This window comes from Falco punctatus (genome assembly GCF_963210335.1).
Source record: "Falco punctatus genome assembly, chromosome: 11".
Lineage (NCBI taxonomy): Eukaryota > Metazoa > Chordata > Aves > Falconiformes > Falconidae > Falco > Falco punctatus.
This window is the reverse complement of record NC_137591.1, coordinates 7,949,761-7,976,741: the sequence shown is the minus strand read 5'-3', so window position 1 is coordinate 7,976,741 and position 26,981 is coordinate 7,949,761. Positions and strand designations below refer to the sequence as shown.

Genomic DNA, 26,981 nt, shown 5'->3' with positions numbered 1-26,981 from the left:
AAAAAAAAAAAAAAAAAAAAAAAAAAGAGTATCTTAAAAAGAGTTTTGCTCTTCAGAAGCATCATTTTGCCTTCTCTTATGTTACTTCTTGCAGTTACTTCTGAAATTAAAAATGAGACAACACTTTAACACATTCCCTAGCAAATGCAAAGGTTACACACATTTATGCCAAGTAAGCTTGAGGAATGCAGGCTGGAGCTCGTCACTTCTGAAATCACAACAGGGTTTATACTAAACCTGCCACTGAAACTGATGTTAACAGCTTCTTCTGCAAAGTAGTCTTGCTTTGAGAAAAATTTTGCAGAAGCGACAGTCTGAGGTTCTGTGTACAGTTAAGTGAAATACACTTAAAATTCCTGTCATTACAGAAATAAAGAGTTACTATTTCTCATTTATCAGCCCTGCAAACTCCACATGACCTTTCTAAGAACTAAGCTGTGTTCTAACTGCTATAAGAACCTGACCAACAATGTGTTGTTTTCAACGCTGGGTTGTGCAGATGAAGTTGTGGAGAGGGTACCTAGAATTCAGGGCTCATATACTGGTTTTAGCTTCTCCCTCTTAGTGTTACCCCTGCAGCTCAGCTGACTTGCAACTGTTCACATGCACACTCTTAGCCCACACTAACTGCCAACCAATTCAGCTCACTTTGGCATACTTTTAAGATAAACTAAACAAAATTAGCTTACCCTTCTGCCAGAACGCACAGTGAAAGGAGTTACCTCATCACAGGGGAGGCAGAGTAATTAAGCGACTAATTCACTTGTATGTTTGCATCCTTCCTAAGTCATCTTGCTGTTGATTTACAATCTAAAATAGAACCTTGCTCTTGCTCTCTTAGCAATGCAGAGTCATTGGGAACAGGAATGGACAGGTATAAACACTAAAAATCAAAACCAGTAGAATTCTTAACATCCAAGAAAAGCAGTTTTGCTGAAAACCCTCAGACCATTTTTACAATCACTTTTAGAACTACTCAAAAACAAATGTTAAAACTATTTCACTTTCCAGATGAACTATTTTTGCTGGTTGTCAATAAAACAAACATTTCTGAATGACAACAATGAATAAATGAGTGCTACTTATCAATGCAACCACAAAACGAACATTTCAAGATCTCCTCAACGCACTATTAATGTCACAGTTGCAGCAAAATATTTCAACATTCAGACATTACACACTACCACATACAAATCCCTGCCTCAAGTCATAATCCATCAGTAAAAAAAAAAAAAAAAAAAAAAACAAAAACCAAAAAACACACACTAAAAGTTAAAGCTTACTTCCTTTTAACTGCACCATGTCATGCAAGATAAATTCAAGAAAACAATTTGGTTTGCTTGGGTTTTTTTAGGGAAAACTAAAGACATTAACCACATGAGATGGGTAGTCCCTCACTGGCAAGCGCGACTTAACGCCAAGGACTCTGTAGCAGCATCTTAGTCCCAGAACAACCTCTCCTGCTTCTGCCTTCGTTTCCTTTAGGGAAACACACATAGGAAACTGGGAGGTTCTGTGAGCAACACATTAACATTAACAAAATCTGGTTCCTCATGGGTTTGTCTCTCGTTCCTAACTGCAAGAGCTGATTTAAGCTTTTCCTATGGCTGAAATATGTATAAGAGCTTCTTTTGATGGACTTCTTTCCAGGTTACCTGGCTGTACTTTCATGGAATTTTTTAACTGGTGTGAGTCCAGGGAACACCTGGGCACCATAAGGCTATATGCCTTACATATCTAGGAAGGCAGACAAGAAGTCACAGGGTTTACCTACTTACAATATATTAAGATTTTTTTGCTCATTTTTATGCCCTTCATTCTACCCAAGCAAGAAAAACAAAAAATAATTGAATAGGGGAATAAAAATAATTTTAAATTTGTACAGAAACAGAAGGAAAAAAACCCTTCAAAAATACGGCAAGTAGATGAGCTCCAAAGATGCAAACCCACATCTTTGCTACTAAACAAGTGATACTAGTTGAGAAATTTTTTACTCACAGATTTTATTCAGCTTTATTTTCATGACACCTACTTAGTAAAAGGCATTAAATTTTTCAGAAGAAAGTTTCTACCAGAATACTAATAACTCTTGATTCAATCAACAACCAGCACATTCTCTAAATCATCGAACTGAAAGAAAGACACCAGCACAGCAAAGGTAAAACCTTCAAGGCTCACTCATTTGTAAACCTTTACACATCAAAAAGAAACCAGAGATTTATTCTTTTTTAAGGACAAAGGGGAAGAAAAGGTAGAACAAGTTGCTCCTCCTCTCTGCATTTCCTTTAAATCTAGGATAGCATTTTCACCTTCCACAGCAGCTCCAGCACCAAAGACTGTGCAGTCTCCTCCATGTTTTTTTTCAGACCACACAAGGGAAATGAATGTGAAGATGAGAACACTATGAATGCATAAAATCAGATTCAGAAGATAAAGTTTTTGACTGTTAAAATAAAAAACCAAAACTTTCTTAGCATCCTACTCTTCCAGGCCAGATAGGTGTTTTCACCAGGCAGATTTAGATCTACATATAATAAAATTTCAGAGCTCTTCAATTTTTTTTTTCAGGCAGCTTCATAGATTAACCATCACCTTAGTGATAGAAAGCTTACCCTTGGAAAGATTTACAGCTAACCATTAGGGGTCCTATTTAACTGGCACAGTAACCTTAATCACCATTACATAAAAGCAGCAAAGTAGCCTCTGAGGAAATAATTCAGTAGGAGAAAAGTCAGAGGGCAGACAGCCTTCAAGGCGTTCAAGACAAAGCTAGGAGGTGCTTCCAGAAAGCTGTAATGCAGGATGACAGACTAGCTCTTCTAAATCCCTTGCAGGGTGGCCTGACCCCGGCAGCCGTAACAGCTGGATCTGGGTTTTGAGACCCTCTGTGACCCACCACCTCAACGGCACAGGCTTTAGCCTACCTCCACATCACAGGAAAGCAGCTGTCTTCCCCATCTGGCAGCAGCTGCTGTTGAAAATGCTCCTCCAGCACCTGCTGTAGAGCAGAGATCCAGGCAGTTGTTACACAGCAAAGCTGGAAGAGACAACTGCCGCTCCCAACACAGAGAGCCGAGCTGTTACTTCTGCAAAAGCTGGGAAAGCAACAAACAGCTGTTGCTGACTCAAATACAGAGTCAGGCTACTGTTGCCCCAACAGAGAGTGGGTGGCAGTTGCTGCACAGAAGCTGGGAGCAAATGGTATTTGGCAGCAAGGCAGAGTTTCTCACCTGTGGCACTATTGCCCTTCTCACCAAGGCAAAATGCAGCAGTCAAATGTATCCTGAAGACCACATTCAGCCTAACAGCCAGTAGTTGGATATGGAGGACTCAGAAGTCTGCCTCTCAAGACTTTTGTTGAACAATTCTGTACTTCTTTTGAGTACCAACAGTAGCTACATTTTCTCCAAAAAAGGACCATCTCTAAGCTAACACAAACTAGGCTTTAACCTAAAACATTTTTGCACAACAGGTTCAGGCCCACTAAAATCAGGCAGACAGATGGCTGTGAATTACACCATGCACCACTCTCTCTTGTAAAAGTCAGCTAGGAAAAAAAAATATCTCACTGTGCCTAACTAACCTCCATATGCACTCTGCAGTTAAGTCAGCTGCAGCCTCCTGCAGTAATTCAGAGCGGATGCAAACACAGGTACCACGCTCAGTCCACATAATCAAGAGGATAAAAGTGGAGCCACAGCTCCAAGTACCCAGAACAGCAACAGACTCAGACAACTGATCTCCAGGGTAGAGGCACACCACTTGTCAACCACAGACTTCTTCCCTCTCAGTAGTATCATACCCATCTCTCTCAGATTAAGACTAAGCTACTGTGATTCAGTCTGATGCCTAGTCCTCGGACACGGAAACAGCTGATACAGACTCTCCTGTGCTGGATGAAAGAGGAGGAAAGAGCTTTCTGTCATCAGCATTTTATTGCAACCGTAGCTCAGTCCATCTTTCTACTATTTATACAGAACTACAATGCCCAGAGAAACTACTACATTAAAGCACCAAAAGATTCAACAGGTGAGATCACCTAGAAAGAAAAGCTTTCACCCTTTCAGATCTCCTACAAAATTCCAGGAAGCCTGCATTAATACATCTCCATCCCCTTTTAAAAAAGCCCAATAATTTTTTATTGCTAGATACAGCAATGCAACTAGAGCTAGCTCTAGTCCATACAGACATATGAGGTTTTAAAGAAAAATCAAAAACACTATTTGGCAAAGAACAAATATTATTAAAATAAATTCATTATCCCTTTGGTAACTTACTCTTCAAAAGATAAGAGACCATGAGCACAGAAAACTCAAGTACAAGTCACTAACCTGCTCAGAAGGACGGCTGAATTCTTCAGGTCAGCAGCTTAAAAAACAGAAAAGCACTCAGAGCTGTTCTTAATAGCATATAAGATATAGCAAAGGGTATTACTTATCTCCTCGCGTACTTCCCCTGCAATATAACCAAAATTTAGTTTGCTCTTTCATTCACCTCTTCAATTACAACCACAGAGCAGTTCACCGACACACTTCAGATTCCTGCCAGGTTTTGCATATCTCCAAAGACAAGTCTACAGCCTCTCTGGGCAGCTTGTTCCAGTGCTTCACCACCTTCACTGGGAATTTTTTTTCCCCTATGTTTAATTATAATTACCCTTGCTGTAACTTGTATCCACTACCTCTCAGTAGTGGACCTGGACTGTGCAACTGCAAGAGAAATTTGATTCTAGATTGTCTGCTATCACCCACTGTATAGTTGAGACAGCAGCTAGATCTCCCCTTAGCCTTCTCTTCCAGCACAAACCCAGCTCCCTTAACCTCACCTCGCACGAAACACACTCCAGCCTCCTCCCCTCCTAGGCAGCTGTCTACTGGACTTGCTCCACTTCCTCAATGGAGAGACTGATACTGGACACAGTACTCCTGGTAGTAGTGGTCTCACCAGTACAAGGGGAAGGATGGCCTCCTCCAGTCTCCTGGCACATTAGTGCAGCCCACTATACAGCTACTACTTCTACTAGAAGAATCTGCAATTCCCTTTCTATGTATTCCTAATAAAAAGCAGGTTTCTGGAAAACAGATTTTTAAACAGCCCAACCCTAAGTTTTCTGTTTGTAGAGTGAAACATAATACTTGCTTCCTTTTCCCATGCCTTATGAGAAGAATGGCTCTGTAATCAAAGATAGTAATTGAAAGTCTATAAAATAGCCAAGGGCAGCTCCAGGTTGTACCTGCCAGAAGTCTACTCAAACCCAGAAAGCTTCAGGACACTAATGCACCTACAACGTATTAGTAAGTGAGAAGATTTTCTTGAAAATTCACACATATGTTGTTGCAATGGTAATTACTTCAAAGCAACTGAAACAAAGCACAACACTTGTTCCCCAAAAAGAGGTAAAGTTAAACCAGTATGTTCAGCCAAGCAAGTAAAGGCTTTAGTACCGTAATATCAGATCCAGGATCCATGTGTAACTCTCCTCCAGGCTATCAAGGGATGCAGCACATTCAGCCACTCACAATTCAAATTTTTTCAGTACCTGGACTCTTCTCATCCCAGAGTCCCACCTGTCTCAGGACCACCTCCATAGACTGCAACACCACCTACCTACATGCCCCTCTGTAGCATCCCCTATCATTCTAACCTTGCAACAACCCTACTGATGTAATGACACTGTTCTTATTATGAGTCATCCATGGTTATTAAATTCACTTTTACTTCTTTCTGTTTCAGACAAAGATTTGAAAAAGAAAAACATCCAGGCATAGCGACTGAGACACAAACTGAAAGGTCACCTACTGCAAGCATCCAAATGAAGAGATAAGAATGTTTCTCTGTTTTTACATAACTCAGAAGAACCATCTGGTAAAAACTGAGCTGATTCACCACCTGTTCGCTTCACAAAAACAAGCTAATACACTTACCAGTATCAGAAATTGAGAAAGCTTTAGGCAGATATGCCAGGCTAAAGTTTTGCCCGATGCATTTCAACTCCCACCCGCAACTATTTACCAGCTTCATCATTCTACTATTTAAGCATCACCTTAAGCAAAACCCCAAAGGAAGCATTAGTCCCTTTCTACAGGAGGAATGGGGAGTAAAAAAGGAAAAAATTATGCTTCTGAAGGTCACAGAAGACATTTCTACCTATTAGTTACAAAGCAGGCAAGACTGAACTTTGCCCATGCTCTGAGATGACTGCAAACCTTCTGAACAAAGCAAGCAGGGTACAAAGTCTAAACCAGTAGCATGAAGCTCTAACCACTTCTTAGCAGAACCAGCTAACTTGGCACCACGCTAACCACTTTCAAATGGTTTCCAGCAGACACTCTCAAGAGTGTGAAGCAAACTCTGCTTCCAGGCTTCCGCGAAAGCACATCCCTAGGAAGCCCATGTGCTGAGCCAAGACATGAACTCTAGCTGCCCAAGCCCCACGCTAACACTCTAGCATTTAAGCCACATGCACTACCGAAAAAGAGCAATGCTCAAACTGAATTAAAAACCAAACCAAAACTCAATACCCGACTACTAAACCACCTGTCTTTCCAGAAGGCTGAAGACAGCCTTTACCCCAAAAATACAAAAAGCTTTAGTAAGGATTATCCCAAAGTTCCTGTGCTTGTTCAATCCATTAATAAAAGCATCTCAGTCCAGGTAAAACCCCCAAGATTTCCTGAATCACAGTCATTTTGCTCTTACAGTATCTTACACATTATCATGGAAGAACAAAAACCGATGGAAAACAGAAAAGAACCAACTGCAGGAGTCAGATGAACACTTTTGCTTACTGGATATTTGTAGTCATCTCCTTTCTCCTCATTGCCTCAAAAGCTGTAGAACCTTAAAAACAACTACAGAATACATAAAAGCCACTTTCTAAGTGTGGCCTTTCTAAGCACACAAAGGAAGAGTACTAATCCATACAAAACTTATTTTACTCAATATTCCACAAACACTCATATTTTTGATAAAGAACAAGACCACAAGAAATGGACAAATTCTTCGAAACCTGGAAATGTTATCCAGAATAGGAGAACAGAAGAACCCTCAAATCCCAGCAAAGCACAGGTCATACCATAACAGAGGCCAACAAGGACTGCAAAAAAACCCCAAACATTTATCTAGACATAAAAATTACACAAGCTTTTAAAAGCATCAGAACAAGGAAGCCTGTCAGCGAGTCAGTGGGACCAAAAGAAGAAGATATTGAAGAAGCATCCAAAGAAGGTAAGGGCACACCAGAAAAGCTACATGAATTTTGCACACTCATACTCACTAACAAGGAACTTAGGGACCACGCTTTAACAAAACTGCCCTTTACAAAGAACCCTCTCATCCTAAAGCATCAGTAGAGACATACAGAACAAACCACCAGGACCTGATGACAGTCCCCAAAATTTTAAAGGTATATACATATATATATGACATACTGAGAAAAAGTGAACACAGCTTCTATAGAAGAAACTCACATATCACGAAACTACTCAGATGTCTCTGAAGAACTCAGCTGAAGAACACAAGATTAACTCAAGCTGACACAGTTTATTCCCAAAGTCTTAGAACAAACCCCCATCAAACTCATAAAATGCTGACTTCCAGAAACCAGGATGAGGCAAGTCCATTCAAATTCTATTTCTTTTGGCTCTTTCCTAAGGAACAGCCACTGCTGCAGACAAGACATTAGGCCAGCTGGTCTTCGATCTGAGCTGATATGGCACTTTTGATATTTGCTCACACAAACAACCTGACCTTTAAAGAAAAAAAAAAGAAAAAAGAAAAAAAAAAAGAAGAGGTGACTCAGTTCCAGAGTTCTTGTCTTTACAAATTGTTTCCTGCAATAGACAAAATATGAAACCTATATAAAATAACTCAAGGGCTAATGTACTCTGTTCTAGTTTCAAAACATCTCTTAAGAACTTCAGCTTTAATGAATTATCTTTTGAAAGCATAACTACTGCTGCAGAACAAAGACCTGCTCAACCAGTTAGACATAGAGGACCAGTAGATGACTACTTTGATAGATGAAACAACATGTAATGAATACATTAGGGCTTTGGTTTCCTCTTTGAGCAGTTTGGTTTTACAATTGCACATTATCTAGTCAACTCTAAAAAATGGGTTTAATTAGTAGGTATCAATCCAGCCAGTAAGCATGTCATTTCCTTTCATCCAAATGATGAAGGACAAATAAAATGTTAGGTACTTCCCCAGGCTTTTTATTCTAGTTCTTACAGTAGTTAAAAGAAAGGATTCATCAAATGGCTGCCCCACATATGCACAGACTCATCCACTGACTAGAAAAACATGAAATCCTATCAATGACACGCCATGTAGCTCCTTTAATAAACTAGTAATTCTTGCTTCTAGTAAGGAAACACATGAAAACTAGGCCTGCAAGGGGGACCGAACCATAAGAACTGCCCAACTAGAGAGAGAAATTCTACTCTTTCAGACTTTCCAGCCCCAATGCCGTATTACCAAGGTGGGAGATTCTCAGGACCCCTTAAGACATGTAGCACATGACTCAAATCCTCATACTGTCTTCTCCCACACCTCCTACCACACAAAAATATGAACTCAGGAAGTGTGTTTACTGTAAATGATTCTTGCTTACCAAGAAATATTAGTCACATTTTATTTCCAATGTGCCAAATAACTTCCATACTACCTTTCAATGAAAGCACATTCCTAGCCTCTGGGAGTACATATAATTAATAATTTCAATGTTATAATTAGTATTAGTTGTCATGGCATTTAAAAAAGGATCCTAGAGCTACCACCTCACAATCTGTTTCAGTGACCTACTAACCCAAATACCTATATGAATGGGCTGATGGAAATGGTGACATGATTACTATGATGTGAAGAGTCTTTTCAAGGTAATTGAATGAAAAGAACAGCATAAACCTCTTTCTAAAGATGAACTGGTGCTCCAGTGGTAAATTATTTAGGTTCTTACAGCAGGGCTGTAATGCACACAATCATAGTATCCCCTTTCTTCTCTATAATTGCCAGATAGTATTTCTAATTAACTATCTCTCCTTATATAGGAGAAATTAGCTGGCTTTTCCACGAACAGCTATCAGTGGAAATATCCAAGTTATTGTGTTTCTAAATGGACATTTACTCTTACACCAATTTTTGACCCTGGAATCCACTTCACCTTCAGTTTAAAGGCCAGAAAGGTGACTAGTAAATCAAGCTAGCTTTGTTCCGACGAACATGACCTTTGGGATTACACCCGAGTCTAAAAGTATCTAACAAAATCAAATTGTTGGTTCTTCAGAAATACACACAGAACAAATTAATAGAAGCAATGATCTTGGTAGCAGACAACAATAATCAAAATAACCAAACTAAAACACACTAAGCACCCAGTAGGCTATTATCATGTGTCTTTGCCCTAAGGCCATTTACAGCAAACAAAACCAACTGTGTTGCAAACCAAGAGGTCTAACTGCCAGTTCCAATGCTGTTACTGACTTTGCAATGCACAAAATTATAACGTGATAAAAAGCAACAAGGATTAAAAAGCATTCTAATCAAAATGTAAATTAAGAGGCCTCCTCATGGGTGTGAGCTTCAACATCTAGTGTCCTGAAGTTTTTTGGGGTGTGGTTTTTTGTTTTTTTTTTTTTTTTTTTTGGGGGGGGGTGTTTTTTGTTTTTTTTAAGACTGAAAAACAGCCCTGTTAATTCTTCAATATTTAGCTAAGGATTAGTAACCTACACCCACAAAAAGAGGTCAGGTGAAGCAGTGATGAGCACCTTGGCACATGACTATCAGAAACCTAGCAGAGTCTACTTTTACCTAAAACCTATGTATCCCAAACCCCGATTTCTAACCTATAGAGTTCTGGATTTCCTTCCAACTACTATGGAGAGGATGCAAAGCTTAGTTCATCTGGTGTACTCTAGGTGCACCTGCTGCATTATATTCTACAGAGAGGCCACACAGAAGAATGGCTTGGTATGAGCAGGCCTGAGGTTTTAAGCTCAGACAGATCTGGACACATGCAAAACCAGAAATTTAGGGAGACTTTCTAATGAAAATGTAGGCCTCCAAGAACTTTAAACATAAGTCTGAGGACTTTCCAAAGATTTAAACTTTGATTGAGAGTCTCTTCAATACCAATCTCTGGTTGAAGGTTTTGTTCCAAGTGAATTGCCAAACACTTCACAGAAAGACCGTAAAGTAATCAAGAACAGTTCTTTCTGCTCCAATGTCTTAATGGCAAAACAGTACCTCTTCTTTCAGAAGGACATCAGCTTTGCTATTTGTTCAAAACACCCTAGTGGATGCTTTACCCTTACAGAAAAAGGTTGAAACACTCTTTCCAGCCCACAGCATATGTCATAGTCCAGGGCAAGAATCAAGGGTACTGACACAAAATCATTCCCAAATCTGACTACCTTTTTCACCCATCAAATCTTCATACTTAATATGTATGAATAACTTAAAAGTGACAGAAAACTTAAGCCAGCATGCCAACACACACAGAAGAAAGCAAAGCTCCCTTAGCACCACCCAATTAAATAACAGACACAAACTCTGCACAGAGACTGTTAGACAGTGAAAACAGTATGCATGACAGAGATAATCTTGTACAGGGCTGAAGCAGACATGTTTTTCATCAGTCCAAAAAAAAAAAATCTTTAAAAATATATCTTGTCAGTTATTTAACAGCACTGTGTTAACTTCCAGGTGAAAAAGATTCTCCAGTTTCTTCAATTTTAGCCATTCCAGAAGGAAACTAGTAGTTTGAATTAGGGTTAAATCTTACAAAAATTAAAATAAAATAATAATAAGCTGATGTATCAATGTCATGGTCAATTTTATAACTTAAAACATTATTATCGAGCATGCTTTCTCACCTTTCTGTAACTGATGGCAATGAGGTTCTTCCTTCCCAATTCCCCCTTGCTCCTCCCACAAACCTCTGTTTTTATGAAAAAGGCTGATGCAATGGCAAAGTTTGGGAAAAAAGTTTTATATACATCTGTATGAATCATAACAAAGTAGTTTATTACCCAGGTAAAAAAAAATAAACATTGCAAAATGAGAAAAACTCGCATAACTTTGAAGAAACTTAGTTATCTGTTGTTTCGATGAAAGCAAAGGTTTTTGAGGTTTCCCTTTCCACTCCGAAGTCTTCCCATCCAGACCAAATCTATTTATTTGGTCAACAAAAAATGTGAATTCTATGAAAAATTTCCTTCTGAAGCCCCACATGCCAGGTATTCCTGTAATACATGGACACCTGGCAACTCCCACAATCCTCCAACCCTTAGGGCCCCCCTACAATTATCGTGAAGACAACCACATAGCATGAATAAAGTAGTCCTAAAGGTGGACATAACTTATAAAGACAAAGAGATATTCTTGCTAGTTTTAGTCTGCATCCTAGGTGAAGCTGTAAAAACAAAAGCAAAGGTGCCAGCATACAAAAATGTTGACATCTGACACTCCTGCCAATACTCAGACTGCTTGACATTCCAGAACTGTTTAACTATGTCAATTTAACTAAGTTCAGTGCACAGAAAGTTTGCAATTTAAAAAGAAATAAACAAACAAGTATCTCTTTTCTTTGTAATGAGAAGCAGACCCCAAACCACATACAAATATATTAATGATCTATCACATCAGTACCTGGGTATCCCACTGGCGATGGAAGAACATTCTGCAGTTAAATACAACAAATCAAAGAAGAACAGAGATGTTAACAAAAACTGGTAGAAATTAGATGCCTCTATTTCCCTCAGTATGTGAGGTATGTTGCAGCATCACTCTTCTACCAATTCACATGCAGTTACCTTTTTAAAGAATTTATGCTACAAACAAGCTGTTGATTTTTTCCCCTAGGAAGTTTTTCCTACATTCCAATGACACATTGTGGAGAAATCCTGAATTGCAATTAGTAAAACAGCTAAAACTTGAGCGCTTAACTCTACTACTTTAGCTACTTCAACTGAAAACAATCAGACTACTCATGTATAAAGCTAAGCTTCTGCATAATCTTTCCTAAGTGAGGGCCTAAGAAGGAAAAGTTAGACAGGTTGCTTACACAGCCCACATGCATGAATACGTGCTTTGTACTCCCTGGGTAGCTACAGTAACCTCATTAAAAAAGAAGAGGAAAAGAAAATAATTATAAACCACACAGAACAGGCTTAAATTGTTTTGAGACACTAAGAAAAAAAATTCTGGTAGATTATTTACTGTGTTTTACTTTATAGTTAAGATATTTTATAAAAGTTACTCAACATTTGTAGATGCATATATACAAAATATTTTTTTCAAGTATTTCTCTTTAGTACCTCAGAACATGTAAGTTGCAGTAACCTGTTACAATCAGAGCTAAAAGAAAAAACCAAATGCAATATGAGATCCTGCTCCAGCTGAAACCAATAGCAGAATCTCTAATGGCTTTGAAAGATATGTCGTCAGTCCATGAAAGCTTCACAAAAGCATCAAAAATCAGTATAACTGTGACTTCACTGGAAAAACTTTTACAGGGAGGGAAAACCATTTCAAAAGTTCGCAGACCACTACTCTATCCCTCTTAAACATAATTTGGGAAAGGCAAGGGTGAAATGGCAATGAAGTTCCCCCCTCAGTTTAATTCAGCAGAGATTAGCTGGACAAAACTACAAAGAATTTCTTCTAAAATTTCCAGTGTGCACAACATTCTTAAACAAAATACCTCACACAAATACAGAAGATGGTAGCAGAACACTGAGAAACGTATTTATTAATTAAAAGTACAGAAAATATAGAAGGGAAAACCATGCAGAGTTACTTTGCACATAATGTTTTATTTTCCATTTCAAATCCTTACTGATTGAGTTGTAAATTCCATCGAGTATTTAAAATACCAAAATCCTTTACCATTTTGTAACAGTCTAAAGATATGAGACCTAATAATGAATGACACTGTCCTTTACTAATCTGAAGTTTTAACAGCAAGACAATTAACAGTTCAGTGTTTTTTAATCAGGTAGAAGCTTGATATTATTTAAAAAAAAATGATGAAACAGAGAAACAAAGTTGTCTGCTGAAATACAAGAGGAAAAGGTTTAAATAAGCAGTTATATGATAAAATATTTCCTGGGTCCTAGGTTCAGACACATTATGCCATCCTTGAGCTACAACAGGTTTCTGTGATTCTACCACCACCACCCATCTCCAAATTTGCAATAATACTTACTTGTCTTCATGGTACCAAACACTGCAGTTGCTCTTACACATTTATTAATTGGTTTCAAAACCTAAGCACAATAATACTGCTGAACTGCAACACTGACACTAAAAACTTAGAAAGTAGATATAGATTGAAGACTATTTAAAAAAAATATATTAACCAGCTACTAACTTAACCATGGTCTGGGATTCCTGAATGTAAACCTGTTCCAGCTAATAATGTGGGATTCCATAAGAGTATAAGCTCCACTAGTATGAGTGCAGAATTGGGGTCCTCAGTTTCCTTTTAGACAGTGTACTGTTACTTGAAGAATTCCTTTATGAAGTCCCAGCCTTAAAATTGAGATGTCTTTCCTTATAGACACACAAGTATCTCCAAGCACAACAAAATGAAGGAGCGTTATAGAAACATTTGTTAAAATTTAGAGTAAATACAGATGTAAGAAACACAGGTAAAGAAGGGAAAACACTTCCCTGTTATCAGCTGGGAACTCCGCATCTTACGTCAGCGAGATATCAGGTACCTTTTGCGAAAGAGGAATTACATAATGTACACTACAGTCACCCTACTTGTAATTCCAAATAAACATTCTTGTTAAACACAGGGAGTGAATTAAGGGATTACTTCTTTAAAACTAAATTAAATAGTTTCACTGCTAACAGCTGAGAAACAGTCTTTTAAGAAGTTGCACATACAGACAGCAGTTTTACAACCCAATCCGAGAATATCCAAGAGCCTAGCCCTGTGAGAAAAACCACTGCAAATGGACAAAGCTTTAAAAAAAAAATATGGATTGAAATACAAATATTAAAAAGATATATTCAAATGTAATTGGATATCCTTCCAAGCTGCTTTTGGCTCTCCCCACTATTTCAAAGGCAGGCGTCTTCCACTTTGGTTACTTGTTCTTAGAAAAACGATATTAAACCAAGCAATATTAAGAAACAAGACACTGAACAGATTAACCAGGCTCCTGAACACATGGCTTTTATTTAGAGAAAGACTTTATGCTGGGAATAAGATTTAAAGAATTTTAATTTAAATTGTAACCCTTTTGTAGGGAAGAAGGAAGGCTACAGACAACTTTTTAAGGGCATATCCTCCTTTCTGCACAAACATGTTGTCATTTGGGATGGGGTGGGAAGAGTTTTACTGTCATCACAACAGTCATAGGCTGAGGCAACCATGAAGTTAGTGTTGTTATAATGGAAACACCTCTGTTCAGCGTTAATCTGTAGTACCAGCAAGTGATTCACTACAAACACTGTGACAAAACATGAGGAGCGATGAGTTTTGTATCCTCCCTGGCATCTGCCTCTTCCAAGGGAGCTGGCTCACAGCTGTTCCATGGCCTGCCTGGTTGTAGAGGGTTGGAACAAAGTGGATGCAAAAAGCACTTTTTTTTTTTTTAATTAAAACCCAAAACTCTCTAAGTTAAAGAAGACGTTTTGTTCGTGTAGCCTGAAAGAAGAGGGCACAAGCTACCTATTTATCACCACAATAAAAACAGAAAGGAAGAAAGAAGGCGCAGAGGGTGGGCTTCACGCCCACCACCCCGGAGCTTCCCACAAAGAACGAGCAGCACAGCAACGAGGAGGAAGAAAAAAGCAGCGAGAGGCCACGGCTGCGCGGCGGCGGCGGCTCGAGATTTACCTGGAAATCTGCCAGTATCATCTCCCGGTCCATGTTGGACGCCATTGCACCCAGCTGCGTCCCCGGCTCCGCTCTGACCCGCGCACCTGGAGCTGCTGCCGGCGAGGACGGGGCAGGGTGGGACTAGGAGCTCATGGAGCCGCCGGCTCCCCTCAGGCTCCCGCGGCGCCCCCGGGCTGCCCCCTCCGGCAGCCCCGCGGCGGCGGGAAGCGGGCGGGAAGCGGGCGGCGGGCCGGGAGCGGGCCGGGCCGGGAGCGGGCAGCGCTGCCTCAGCTGCTGGCCCGGGGAGGAGGAGGAGGCAACGCCGCTCCCTCCCTGCCTCCACAGCGCCTGTCGCACATTTTGCCTGTCATTGAGGTCGCAAAGAGGCGCTTTGCGGCCGGCACGTGACCACCCTCCTGTCAAGCGCTCGCGAAGCCGGGGGAGGGGGTGGGGCTGCGCCTTCCCGGCAGCTCGCGCTGGCCGCGGCCGCTGCGCCCCGGCCCAGCGGGAGGGGAAGGGGAAGGAGAAGGAGCGGAGGGGGCGCCCGAGGGGCTGCGCTGCTGCCCGGCGGGAGGTGCCGGCGGCAGGCTACGGGCGGCCCGGCCCAGCGCCTGGGCCTTTCCTGAGGGGACGGGCTGCCTCAGCCTGCCCGGCCCCAGAGCGGCGGAGCGGCCCCTCCGAGCGGGCGTTGCAGCTGCGACCGTCGGCTCTCGGCTCGGCTGGGGGCAGCGCTGCCCCGGGGGCTGAGGGGCTGGCACTGACACCGCCACCCACGCACCCCGGCGGCGGATCCCCGGGCCCGGCCGGGCTCCGCCGCCGGCTGCGGCCTAACGGGGCGGCGAGGCCCTGGCTGCAACGAGCCGGGGCTGGGGCCGCCATCTGGGGGCGGGCGGGGGGGTGGGACAAGGGCCGCTGCAGCCGTCGGCCGGAGGGCGGGCTCTGCCTGCCCGTACGGAGCGGAGCACCCACCCGCGGCCCGCAGCGGAGGGGCGGCCGGGGTGGCGGTGGCACCGGCCCGCTGTCCCCAGCGCGATTTGCCTCCGTCCTGACAACCCGTCGCTTTGTGCTCCCTGAGAGACCCGGGCCTCGGAGCGCGGGGCACGCACCGGAGGGGGAAGGCACGGTAAAGCGGTAATTTTCCCCGTCTTCGCACTTCTCTCAGAAGGAAATGCATTTTTCACAGGTTTCTGAGCCAACAGACCGTGATCTGCGCTGCGGCCCTCACTCGAGCTTAGCACTCCAGCACTGTAAGATGCAATTGCATTATATACCAGAGATAAATTTGTTTGTTGGGTTGTTGGTTTGCGTTTTTTTAAGTAATGCAAATCTAACTGTAATTAGCGCATTTTAAGTCTGCTTCCTACAACCGGATGCTGTTCACCTACCCCTTAGCACTGACGTTTAACACGCATTTGGACACTAATTTGCTAATTAGTCCAGCAAGTGTCGTTCTGCTCTTTGTACGGGTGTCGAAGCTAAGATCACAAGCACCTTTCCTGTTAGCTAATAAAGTTACATGAAGGTATCTTTGAATCAAGTTATTTTGTCGTATTTAGAAAACACCGTTCTTTATTTTTTTCTGCCATCCGTGACGGTTATAGCCGAGTTTCTCAGCCCCTGCGAGCTGCCTGCCACAGCAGCCGGGCTGGCACCAGGGGGGAGCCCAGCGTGACTGCCCACCACAGCAGGGTCTGTCGTTTGGGAGAAACCGTGAACGGACACTGTGTGGGGGTAGGCACACATGAAAAGCTAAACTGTACCTTCAGGAGAGTTTGTGTTCCCAAGAAAAACACTCCTGGGAGTTGTTTAAAGCCTGTTTGCGGATGCTGCTGGGGAGTGCGGGCAGCAGGGCACCTGGGGTGCACATCTGGTGGTGGCAGTCATTTGGATCTCCAGGTGGGTGGAGGCCACGCTGAAATGCCACTTACGACGCAAAGCCAGGGTGTCAGAGAAGTTGGATTTTATATTTTATCATGTTCTTGGTCTAGTTTATGTTGGCAGCGTTTGCCAAGAGGTTTTTATTGCCCACTGATGTTAGTTTAACAATTCGAGCTCCCCAGCACCGACTGGAGGGATGATAAAGTAATTGCCCTCACATCTGCCCCCTGGGTTTTTGGTTTGTTTTTTTTTCCCCAGTTTGATGTTGCAGACAGTTCTGTACTAGGTACGAGGTATGGTGCAATGCCAGGGACAGCCTGTGCTAAATTACAAACAAATCCACCCACACATTACTAGAGAGTAACTATAATAAAGGCTGAAAAGCGAGTTTAAACAATTGGATTAAAGCCAATTAATTCCTGGCACGAATTGAAGCTATAGGTATGTTGTCAAGATTAGTTACACGGCGTTCACGTCTACTACAGTCATATTCTAAATAATGATATCTCTATTAGATCAAAACAGGAAGGATTTGATCCAGAACGTGAAGAAAAGGTGAAAAGCTGCACGTGCCCCACACCGCAGGAAGTTCACGTTCAAGTCACAGCGAAAGTTTCTATTCTCCTCCTCACGACCTCTCTCCAAGACGCCCGAGGTAGCTTTTGTCCTCCAACCAACATCAGACAAATTAGAGAACCCAGGGGGGACGACGCTCGCTCACTTTTACTCCTTGCAATGCCCGGCAATAGTATTTGCCTCCGGAAGGTGTTTTTTCTGCTGATTCTGGAGCTGATTGGGGCAGTTTTTTCAGTTTTAGGAAAAGGATCTTTACGGTTCTCGAGAAGATGTGATTCGGATTAACGATCTGCTGTCTTGCAAAGGTTTTTGACAGATCTGCACGGTGAAGGAGGTTTGACAGCATTTTCTGGCCAGGCAGCTTTACTTGCAGGAAGCCTGCAGCACCCCAGCTATGCTTTACTTAATTATTTTTGTTAAGTGGCATAAGATGGGGGCTTTATTCTGAACTGTTAAAAACAAACAAACAAACAATAAATGGAGACTGTGGTAAGACCTGCAGGTCTAATTCTGCAGTAAGTTAGCAACAGGTGATGCCACCGAAGCCTGTGGATTTTAGATACCGATTAGTCACAAAATAAGCCATTTACAAGCCGTCTGACTGAATATTCGAGTTTTTGCATAGAAATTACTTATGCAGAAAAGCAACTCTATTTGAATATACGGATGCTATTTATATACGTGTATTTCTGGAGTTAACTTTGAGGGAAATCATAATTCGTATTTTTGTTTACAAAACTGGGCACTGTTACTTCTGGCCGAGAATTATCATCATGAGGCCCTTAAAAATATGCGCTTTTTGCCCCCCTTAGCGGGAGCGGGGGTCAGTTAATAATTTGAGCAAAATTGCTTCCCCTTCTCCACGTGTAGGCAGCTCACTCACTACTTGTCACCTTTGTATTTTCGCGACCAAGTGTGGGTGGGAGAATCGGTACAGGAAAACGTACTTGGGAAGCAAGAAGCTACCGAAGCTGGAAGGAGAGCCAGAGGCAGCGGTCACACCGCCTGCCGTCAGCTGGGCTGCAGCTCCATCCCTGCGGAACTGGTTCTGCCTGCGGCGGCGGCTCCGAGTCAGGCCCCGGCCGTCCCTGCCCCTGCCCGGCTGCCGGCGGCAGGTTCCCCCGCAGGGCAGCGCTGGAGGAGCTGCTGTTTGCTTGCCGGACAGGTTCCCTCAGGAACGCACCTCTCCGAGGTGCCTCACGCGTGTTTACGTTCTAATTCACCTCCCCGTCGCCTCCACGCAGAAAGCAGACGGGCAGATCCCCCCCGCAACCGTCGGGCTCCGTGTGGTTACCGGGGAGCCATGACATTGCATCTTACCTTTGGCAGGGCTCGGTCCTCCCGGGGGTCCCTGAGACCGAGAGCGACCCGGCCCTTGCAGCAGCGGTCAGGCGCCGTGCCGGGAGGCAGCAGGGCCAGGACATCGCCGTGCCAGCCGCCGGCACTTCGCCCTCTGAAGGGAAAGCGAAGCCCTCGCGTCTCCTCGGTGCCGGGGTGCGCTTCTCCCTCAAAATGGCACTTTCAGATCAATCAAGGGCAGCAGAAGAGCGCAAGGCGCGGAGCGCAGCCCTGGGCGGCCGCCGGCCGCCGTTACGAACACTTGACATTGACCCTTCATCCCTGACCTTGTCCTTAGGGACAGGAGCCGGGGTGGACCCCGAGGCCGCCGCCGCTGCCCCGCGGGGTGCCGAGCCAGGGGGGGGGGGCCGGGGCCACCCCCCCACCCCCCCCGCGGGCAGGTGGAGACCGCCCGGAGCTTGGGGGCAGCGCCGCGGCGGGAGGCCGCCCCCAGCCCCCCCCCGGCTGCCCCGACCCCCGGTGCCCCGGCAGGGGCGCGGCGGCCACCGGTGCTAAAACCTCCTTTTCTTTCCATCACCCCAACCAACCCCCGCCCCCCCTAGGCCTCACGGCGCTTCCCCTAAGAGCACCCTGGCTGCTCGGCTGCGGCGGGGGAGCGCCGGGCCCGGGTGCGCGGCGCGGGGAACGGCACAAGGCGCCGCGGCCGGGGCCGGGGCCGGGGCCGGGCGAGGGGCGGGTGCGCGCCGCTGCAGGCCTTCCTGCCCGGCCGGGCCGCAACTCCGCCGCGCCTCCTTAAATCTCTGCCGTTAAAATGTGGGCGGGTGTTTCAACTCAAAAAGCGCTCAAATTTTTTTTCTTTTCAAAAAAAGCTGATGAGGTTAAAAAAAAAAGGGGGAAAGAAAAAAAAAAGAGAGAAACCGGCTTCGTGTCCGTAGGAAACAGAAGTAGCGATTGTTTGCGCTTAAAAAAGGGGGAGCGCAAAGTCGCTGGCGGAGACAGCGGCCGCGGACCGGCAAGTGCAGCTTTATTTCGCGAAGTTGAAAGCGGCAGCGAGCGGCGGCTGTCACCGGGCGCCGGGAAGCTGCCGAGCACCGCCGGGCCGGGGCAGCGGCGGGCACCAGCGGGCACCAGCGCAGCCCCCCGCCCTCCGCTCCGCGGCCGGGGCGAGAGGCGCGGCTGTCGCCGGGCAGCGGCCGCGGGGCCCCCGGCGAGCGGCGGAGACGGCCCCGCGCCGCGGCTCCTCCACGCCCTGAGCGCGGGCGGCGGGACGCGGCTGCACCCCCACCCGCCGCCGCCGCCCGCGGACCCGCCGCCCTCCTGGATGCTCCGGAGCCGCCGCCGCCGGGGGCGGCCGCCGGCCGGGATCGCGCCCGCCCGCTGCGCGGAGGCTGCGCGGGGCTGCGGGAGTGAAGCTGCTGCGGGGAGCGAGAGCGCCGAGGGAGCGCGCCCGGCCGCCGGGCACCCGCTGCCGCCGTGCCCTGCCCGCCGCGGGGGCGGCCCGCCCGGCGCGGCCCTGCTCGGCCCGGACTAGAGGCAGCCGAGTGGGATGGAAGGGGGGACCCCGAGCGAGAGCTGGATGCACACTGCTGCGGAAGACTTTTCCTCGGAGCTGTTGCTGCTAAGTCTCAGATCCCGACCGTGAGCAGGGTGGGTTGTCTTCTTCTTCAAAGATCTCAGGTCTGAGTGAGTCTCCGGTGTACGTGTACATATGTTACCCGTAACATATATGATATATCGCATAGCTATTAATCCCTCCCCCCTCCTCCCCTGAAAGTGGCCAAAGTCTTTAATAGGAGTTACTCTATATGTGGAAGCAAAGAAATCTTCTTTCAAGTGGAGCTGCAGTTTTGCTGAATAATCACGTGTGAGTTAGGGGCGGGCTCTTGGCAAGGAGGTTTTTTACGAGTATTTACTACAAGGTCTACTCCAGAAGATTAACCATCCCAATCCTTCTGTCAGTCTCCGATGCCATGCCTGGTTAAAAAAAAAAAAAATCTCATCTTTTTTCCGATCGTCAGTCACCCTAAAGAATGGCCGAGCCTTCTGGGAACGAGCTGGCGTCCGCGGCTGCCAAGGGGGACCTAGTGCAACTTACTAATTTGTTGCAAAAGAATGTAAACGTCAATGCACAAAATGGATTTGGGAGGACTGCGCTGCAGGTTGGTATCCAGAGAGGGAGAAAATATTTCATCACTGGTACCTACGTGACCCGGGTTTCCAAAAAAGACAACGTTTTAAACAGGCTGGTGGATGAAATACGAGTGGTTTTTCAAACTCGTTGGATGCCATATTTTATAACTTTAGTGGCTCCAACTCCCTAAAATGACGTACTTGAAATAAAACTGGTCAAAACCAATATTTCAGTCGGGGATCACCCTCAATGTCAAACGGGCTGCGAGTTTGCTAATATTTTGTAACTTCGTGGGGAGGAGGCAAGGAACGAGAGGGCTGAGATGAAAAGAAATCAGCTTAGGTGAGCAGGATTTCATAGCAGGTCTGTAAACACAAATGTGCTGTTCTCTGAAGCTCAGGGTTTCTCTTTTTTTTCCCCTCTCCTTTTTCTTCCTGCGTTATGCTTTTGCAGCGTGACTTGTCTGGGTTCTGGGCTCTGCTGTGGATGGTACTTTTCCTTTATACGCTGTTTGTGAGGAATGACCTTTCTCATTGGGAAGCATGCTGCTCAGAACCGAGCACCTCCGATGGACATTAACAGTCAGCCCTGCGAGCTCGGGCTTCAGCTGAATCACTTGCTTTTTCATTCATAATTAAGGCTTAAATTTTTGCTGCTTTAGATCGGCTGGCAGGGCGCTGGTTCCAGCTCTTTCCTTTCTGATCGTATAGGGTGCTATGTCCTAATTTTTTAAGTGTGTGGCTGTTCAGCCAGGAGTTGGAACTCGTCCATCTGCTAACTGAGGAAAGATTTTGCTTTTAATAATATCAGAGAATGATCGCGAAAAGTCTAGAATGCCCAACGAAGAGTGATAGAAGTGATTTATAAATCTGGAGAGAGGAAAAAAAAAAAAAAAAAGATGTGTGGTTATTTGTACTTAGGTATAAGTAATGAAATGTGGAAGTGGAGCTATAGGTTTTCTTAATTTCACACATTAGAAAAATCGTTTGTTAACTCCTCTCCCTTCCCCCCCCCCCCCAACCACGATAATAATTTCTGAAATAAGAGTTTTAAACAGCGCAGAGCTTGTGAATGTACTCGAGATATTTACAGCTTTTGGGCTTAACATCAGAATGTTGGAGCTGAGAAATAAGCACCTCTTGCTTAAAAAGTAGGAATGACCCTTTTTTTGACAATTTCGCTGAAGCTGGAGATCTGTGAGCTCCTCTCTGTCCTGTCAGCACCTAAATAGGGCATCGCAGGGCAGGGCAGGCACTTGCAGCAACCTTTTAGAGAGCAAAAGGATCTAAATTGCAAACTTAGGCAAACTAACTTCTTTAAGAGAGCAGGAAACATTTAGCTAGCTGGTTTATCCTCAGGACGAGGGCTGGAAATCGATTTATACAGTAATGTATTTTTTTTTCTAAAAGCAGCTAACTGTCCGTGTCCTGTATTAAGCCATATTTTACACAATGACATAGCATCCAGCTATATTAAACATGCATCCGTGTCCTAACAATACTTGTTATCACTGCCTAATCATAACTGAGTTAATGAACCACAACAAAAATCAAAACACAAGAATCTGTCAACTTATTTTCAATATGTATCATCCCGAAATGGGCTGCGGGTGCATGACCATGCTCGAAAGAGCTGTCTGTCAGTGCACTCTCCAAAACTGAGATATTTTCTCCATAATCTCTCTCTCAATTAAAACGGAGGCAATGCTCCTATATTAGTACCGATGAATTTATATTTTTCTTTTGCATTTATATTTAAGTAAACAGCTGCTCAGCTTGTCTTGCTGTCTACTTTTAATTTCTAATGAGGTGTACCTATGCAGGCCTCAAATACATGTCCTGCTCTTATGCTCTTCGTCAGACTTATTTAATTCATGCTTTCTCCTTCTTTGCCTCCCACCCCTCGAGTGAAACTTTGCAAAATAAAGGGCATTTGCTGTACAGTTGTAGCCCATGTCCCAACAGCATCACCTTTTATATGATTTTCTCTCCCCCCCCCCATCTCTGACTGAAGCCTTCAGTCTCCCAGCCTGAACACAGCAAACTCCCACTTAAACAAGATACGTGTTTTGAATTCACAAATAATACAGCCTGGGGTGTCAAAAAGAGATCAAAATGTCCAGATTTTGCTAAAGAAAGAGGGATCACAATGTTCTTGTTTTCTTTTACTTCGCTTCCATCTCTAGTCAGAAGTGAAAGAAATGGCACATACGGAGCTGGAAGCCCTGGGGCTCACAGAAATCTCTTTCTCTGAATCCCAGCCTGTCTTATCTGCACTTTTGCTCTTGTCTGTGGATATAATATGCTGGGCTGCTTTACGGTCCGAATGCTGCAGTAATTTTATTTATTATACCTTGCTGTTCTTAAAAAGCCTAATATATATTTTTTCACCAGGAGAGCTTTTCAGCAAATCCCTTGTAGAAATCGTACATTATTCTATATCTAATGCACTGTAATGCTCGTTTCTGCAGATAATTTTTTTAACCGAGATTTTTAGATCAATGTGTGGACGTTTCTAAAAAAAATTTAAAGGTGTAGTTTTTCGAATTTGATACTTACAACGAGACTAATTCCAAGGACAGGAAAATATTGCCTATAGGCTAGAGATTATACATTACTGTGTTCATTTTTTGCAAGTCTTTGAGCAAACAAAAAATGAGTAATTTAGGAGAAATCGGTGCAAGCTGTTAAGTCCCAAATAAGAGAGATTTGCGTTCTAATTATGAGAGTTTTATAACGCAATCTAGAAAATTCAAAGAAGCTTTTTCTTTTTTTTTTTTTTTTCCTGAGAGAAACACTCAGAAAATCCAATTATTGTTGCTGGGCTGGTGGTTGCTTTTTTTTTAAGGGATGTTTTAAACAACAGAATATAGCTGCAGTTTGTTTATAGTGAAATTATGGAAGTTTAATGTAATATAGTGCTTTTAGAAGAAAACTTCTGGAACTTTGAAACATTCCTTTTAACTTCTCCTTTTGGGGTGACGTACTGAAACACAAATATTGGGGAGAAAAATTTCTTCTAGCATTTATTTTTCGTAGCAGACAGAGCTATGGTACAGTCCAAATATTTGTTTTATGATAATGCACAGACAATGTAAATACCTGAAAGCTTATAAAAACACATTCTACATTTGCTGTTGCTGAGGTAAAATATCTGTTCCTCAGAGACCCTACATTTGATGTTTAACGAGATTAAACAGTGATGCAAAGGTGTCTCAATCCTTAGACAAATAGAACCGAACCATACTTAATTTTCATACGTTAAAAAACTGAGATAACTCACGTTACATTAAAAAAAAAATAAGTTATTATATCCCCAGTTTACACCGCCTATTATCAGGCATGAATCTCTCTGAGACAGAAAGCTATTACTACCGAAATGATAACATCTTTCACAATTTCACCGAGTTTAGTAAAAAATACGGGGGGTGGGGGTGGGAGGGGGAAGAAAAAACAAAACAAACAAACAAAAAAGATTTTCTGGTGTAGCATCAGTTTTCTAGCGGCACTCTTCTGTCTGTTTTAAATGAGGATTGTGCCGGGAGGATACCCGGAGATAAGAATTGGGGATCGAAGCCCAGTGCTGAAGCAAACCCCCCCGCCCCCTTCCCCCGCGGTATTCAACTCTCCTTTTTCTTTCATAGGTTATGAAACTCGGGAACCCTGAAATTGCCAGGAGGTTGCTCGTTAGCGGTGCCAACCCCAACCTGAAAGACAGTACTGGCTTCGCTGTAATTCATGATGTAGCCAGAGAGGGTTTTCTGGACACTTTGCAGACTCTGCTGGAGTTTAAGGCTGATGTTAACATTGAGGATGATGAGGGCAACCTGCCCTTGCACTTGGCGGCGCGGGAGGGGCACGTGCGGGTGGTAGAGCTGCTGCTGGCGCGCGCCGAGTGCAAGGTGGGCCACCAGAACAAGCGTGGGGCCACCGCCTACGACCTGGCCAAGCTCTACAAAAGAGCCGCCGTCGTCAAGCTCCTGGAGGACAGCAGCTTCTTCCCTGCAGCCATGAATTAAATCCAGCCCGGACGTGCTCTCCTTTGGACATGAAGGCTTTCAGCCGCCTTCATCTTCTTTTTTTTTTTTTTCTCCTCCTTTTTAATAACAGGCGTTGCAACTTTCTATTATTTGTTTTTTTCTTTTTAAACAGCTGATAGTGTAAGTCTCAAGAAATTCTGGAGGTGGGGTTTTGGATCATGGTTTAAATCCATGCTCCCAGCAATTTCTGCCACCTGCCATTTACGAAATACAGACTCAGCCATGTATATGTTGGTCACTCATACCTAGTTTTCCACTATCAAGTTTTTACGATTTATTTTAGGTCAGTTAAGCCATTAATACAAGAGCTACATATTCACGTGCTTAATATTGCTGGACTTTTAAGAAGAGGCAATAGCTGACTGTGATCTCTCCCACCTCTGGATGCGCAACCCCACCCCCCCGTTCCCTTCCCCCCAACCCCACCCCACGCCCCTGCTCCTTGGGGCAGGCTGCAGTTTGAAACCCTGTTCTGGATTCAAACAGCCTCCCAGGGAAAACCTGCATCTCCCTGCTCGGGCAGAGCTTGAAGTCAAAGGCTGCTTGGCCTGAGGACAGAGGACGGCGCTTAGAGGCTTTGGGAAATAGCTGCTGCGTTTTGACACTAACAAGAGCTTGTAGAAGTAGGTCACTTACTTTCTAAATGTAGATGACACTTTCCCCCTTTGTGTATTTAAACTTTCACCGAGCTGGTTTTGAATTTAGTTACCAGAAACAGTATAAGTGGTGTTTTTTTGGATTGCCAGAGGTTTTAAACAGCTCAGTTTTGTAGTTCGTGTTTACTGTGCACTGAAGGAGGCGTTTTTTCTAGTTTCAAAACAAGCAGCTGAGAACCGTTGTCAGAGGCAGGAGGATGGGAAGGCTGCAAGGCAACAACTTTTCTGGTCGCTTTGTAAGCCGAGTGCAGTTTAGATGCTCTTTAAGAAATATTTGCTTTCCACCAGCTGTTTTGCCTGGAAATAAATTACTTTAACGACAGATGCATCTCACGAAACAGGAGCATTTGAATACAGTGACATTTAGGAAGCAGCATGTTTGCTATTCGGGAATTTATGTTATTGCTTGCACCTAAAACACAAATTAACTATTGGAACATTTACACTGCAACACGGTTGAGAGCATTGGTCACCCTCATTTACCTCTCCAGCTGCAACAGGAGCTAAGGATGCTCAGCACCGTATAGGGAAGAGTTTAGGATGAAAATTTTAACATTTGTACAGGAGCAAGTTGTGGGACAGATGGGCAGTTTGAAGTGCTTTATTTTGAATAGTCTAAATTTTAATTGTGCAAAATAGAAGGTGTTAAATCAATGCGAAATGGATAGTACTTCAAATAGCACTTAAAAGAGGAGAGGGTGTACATTAGTTTTAGAGTTTAGCTCTTAAAAAAAAAGTATTTTAGCCCTACAGAATCAGTTACTACCGTTTTCAAGTAAAAAAATAATTTGCTGAAACTGTCTGTCACGTTTGCTATCCGCTCTGTCACACTGCTGTGTTTTCTGATTAAAAACCTCTGTGAAATACTCAGCCTTGCGCGCCTGTGTTACCATGTGCTGCTCACAAGGGCTCCAGGGATCGCTGACCTCAGCGGCACGGCTGGGGAAATAACCCGCAAAATACCCGCTATCGAGAGCGTTTAAACCACCTGAAATATTAAACCCGAGCAACGTAATCCGCAGGTCCCCGAGGTGAGGTGACCCCAGCCACCCCCCGTTGCTCCCCGCCTTCCTTTCCTCGTGTCCCGGAGGATGCTCCGAGCTTCTTCCCTCTCCGCAACCAGTGCCCTGCGCTCCTCTTGGAAAGCAGGAATCCGCGCTGCCACCAGGATTTCACCCCTTCCCTGCTACAGCAGAGGTGCACACCAAAAAGGTAATATTCGTCCTTCTCATTTTTCACCTGTGCTACTGAAAAAAAAACCCAACTCATCCCAGATCCGTCCTGAGCTCCTTCAGCATTTAACGTATGCTAAACCGGAGCTTAAGTAGTGGCTTTAATAAACCAACTGCTTTTTCGAGAGAAATGCCCCGCCTAGTCAGAAATAGCGGCTTTTATTGCGTGCCAGAAGTTCACGTGTAAAGCCAGGGCATGTTACACCAGGGCCAAGCCTACAGCGTCCGCGGGGCAGCGCTCACTCCGGTGTAAAGTTATGTTCTGTTTGCTCTCACTGCTGCGTGTTCTCTGTAAGCCAGTTATCGGAAACAATATTATACATTGAAATTCCTA

At 44.2% G+C, this 26,981-nt stretch overlaps 3 protein-coding genes and 1 long non-coding RNA gene across 4 annotated transcripts in view; 2 read left to right on the top strand and 2 right to left on the bottom strand.

Annotated features, from left to right (window-relative positions):
- Window positions 1-15,156, bottom strand: part of FAF1 (Fas associated factor 1) — a 171,608-nt gene extending 156,452 nt beyond the window's left edge. The window contains exon 1 of the mRNA XM_080406277.1: window positions 14,855-15,156. Within this exon, the coding sequence (XP_080262403.1) occupies window positions 14,855-14,899 (45 nt within the window). The 5' untranslated portion in view covers window positions 14,900-15,156. The remainder of the gene's footprint in view (window positions 1-14,854) is intronic.
- Window positions 14,988-16,640, top strand: LOC308071213 (uncharacterized protein; the record flags this gene model as incomplete). The annotated part of the gene is made up of 2 exons (XM_080406288.1): window positions 14,988-16,083; window positions 16,438-16,640. One exon carries the CDS (start codon window positions 14,988-14,990, stop codon window positions 15,969-15,971), a length of 984 nt encoding a protein of 327 aa, XP_080262414.1. The 3' UTR covers window positions 15,972-16,083; window positions 16,438-16,640.
- A 139-nt stretch (window positions 16,641-16,779) lies between these two features.
- On the bottom strand, window positions 16,780-19,077 carry LOC308071232. Its single transcript, XR_013931020.1, has 2 exons — window positions 18,611-19,077; window positions 16,780-17,739 (listed from the first exon to the last, which is right to left on the bottom strand). It is a non-coding gene; the product is annotated as an uncharacterized lncRNA (long non-coding RNA).
- A 384-nt stretch (window positions 19,078-19,461) lies between these two features.
- Window positions 19,462-26,281, top strand: CDKN2C (cyclin dependent kinase inhibitor 2C). The gene is made up of 3 exons (XM_080406307.1): window positions 19,462-20,236; window positions 20,608-20,748; window positions 24,364-26,281. Exons 2-3 carry the CDS (start codon window positions 20,620-20,622, stop codon window positions 24,736-24,738), a joined length of 504 nt encoding a protein of 167 aa, XP_080262433.1. The 5' UTR covers window positions 19,462-20,236; window positions 20,608-20,619; the 3' UTR covers window positions 24,739-26,281.
- The last annotated feature ends 700 nt before the right edge of the window (window positions 26,282-26,981 follow it).

Coding starts and splice junctions, on each gene's coding strand:
- CDKN2C (XM_080406307.1), top strand. CDS start 20,620: ATGGCCGAGCCTTCTGGGAACGAGCTGGCGTCCGCGGCTGCCAAGGGG. Junction 20,749..24,363: donor TTGGGAGGACTGCGCTGCAG/GTTGGTATCCAG, acceptor TTTCTTTCATAG/GTTATGAAACTCGGGAACCC.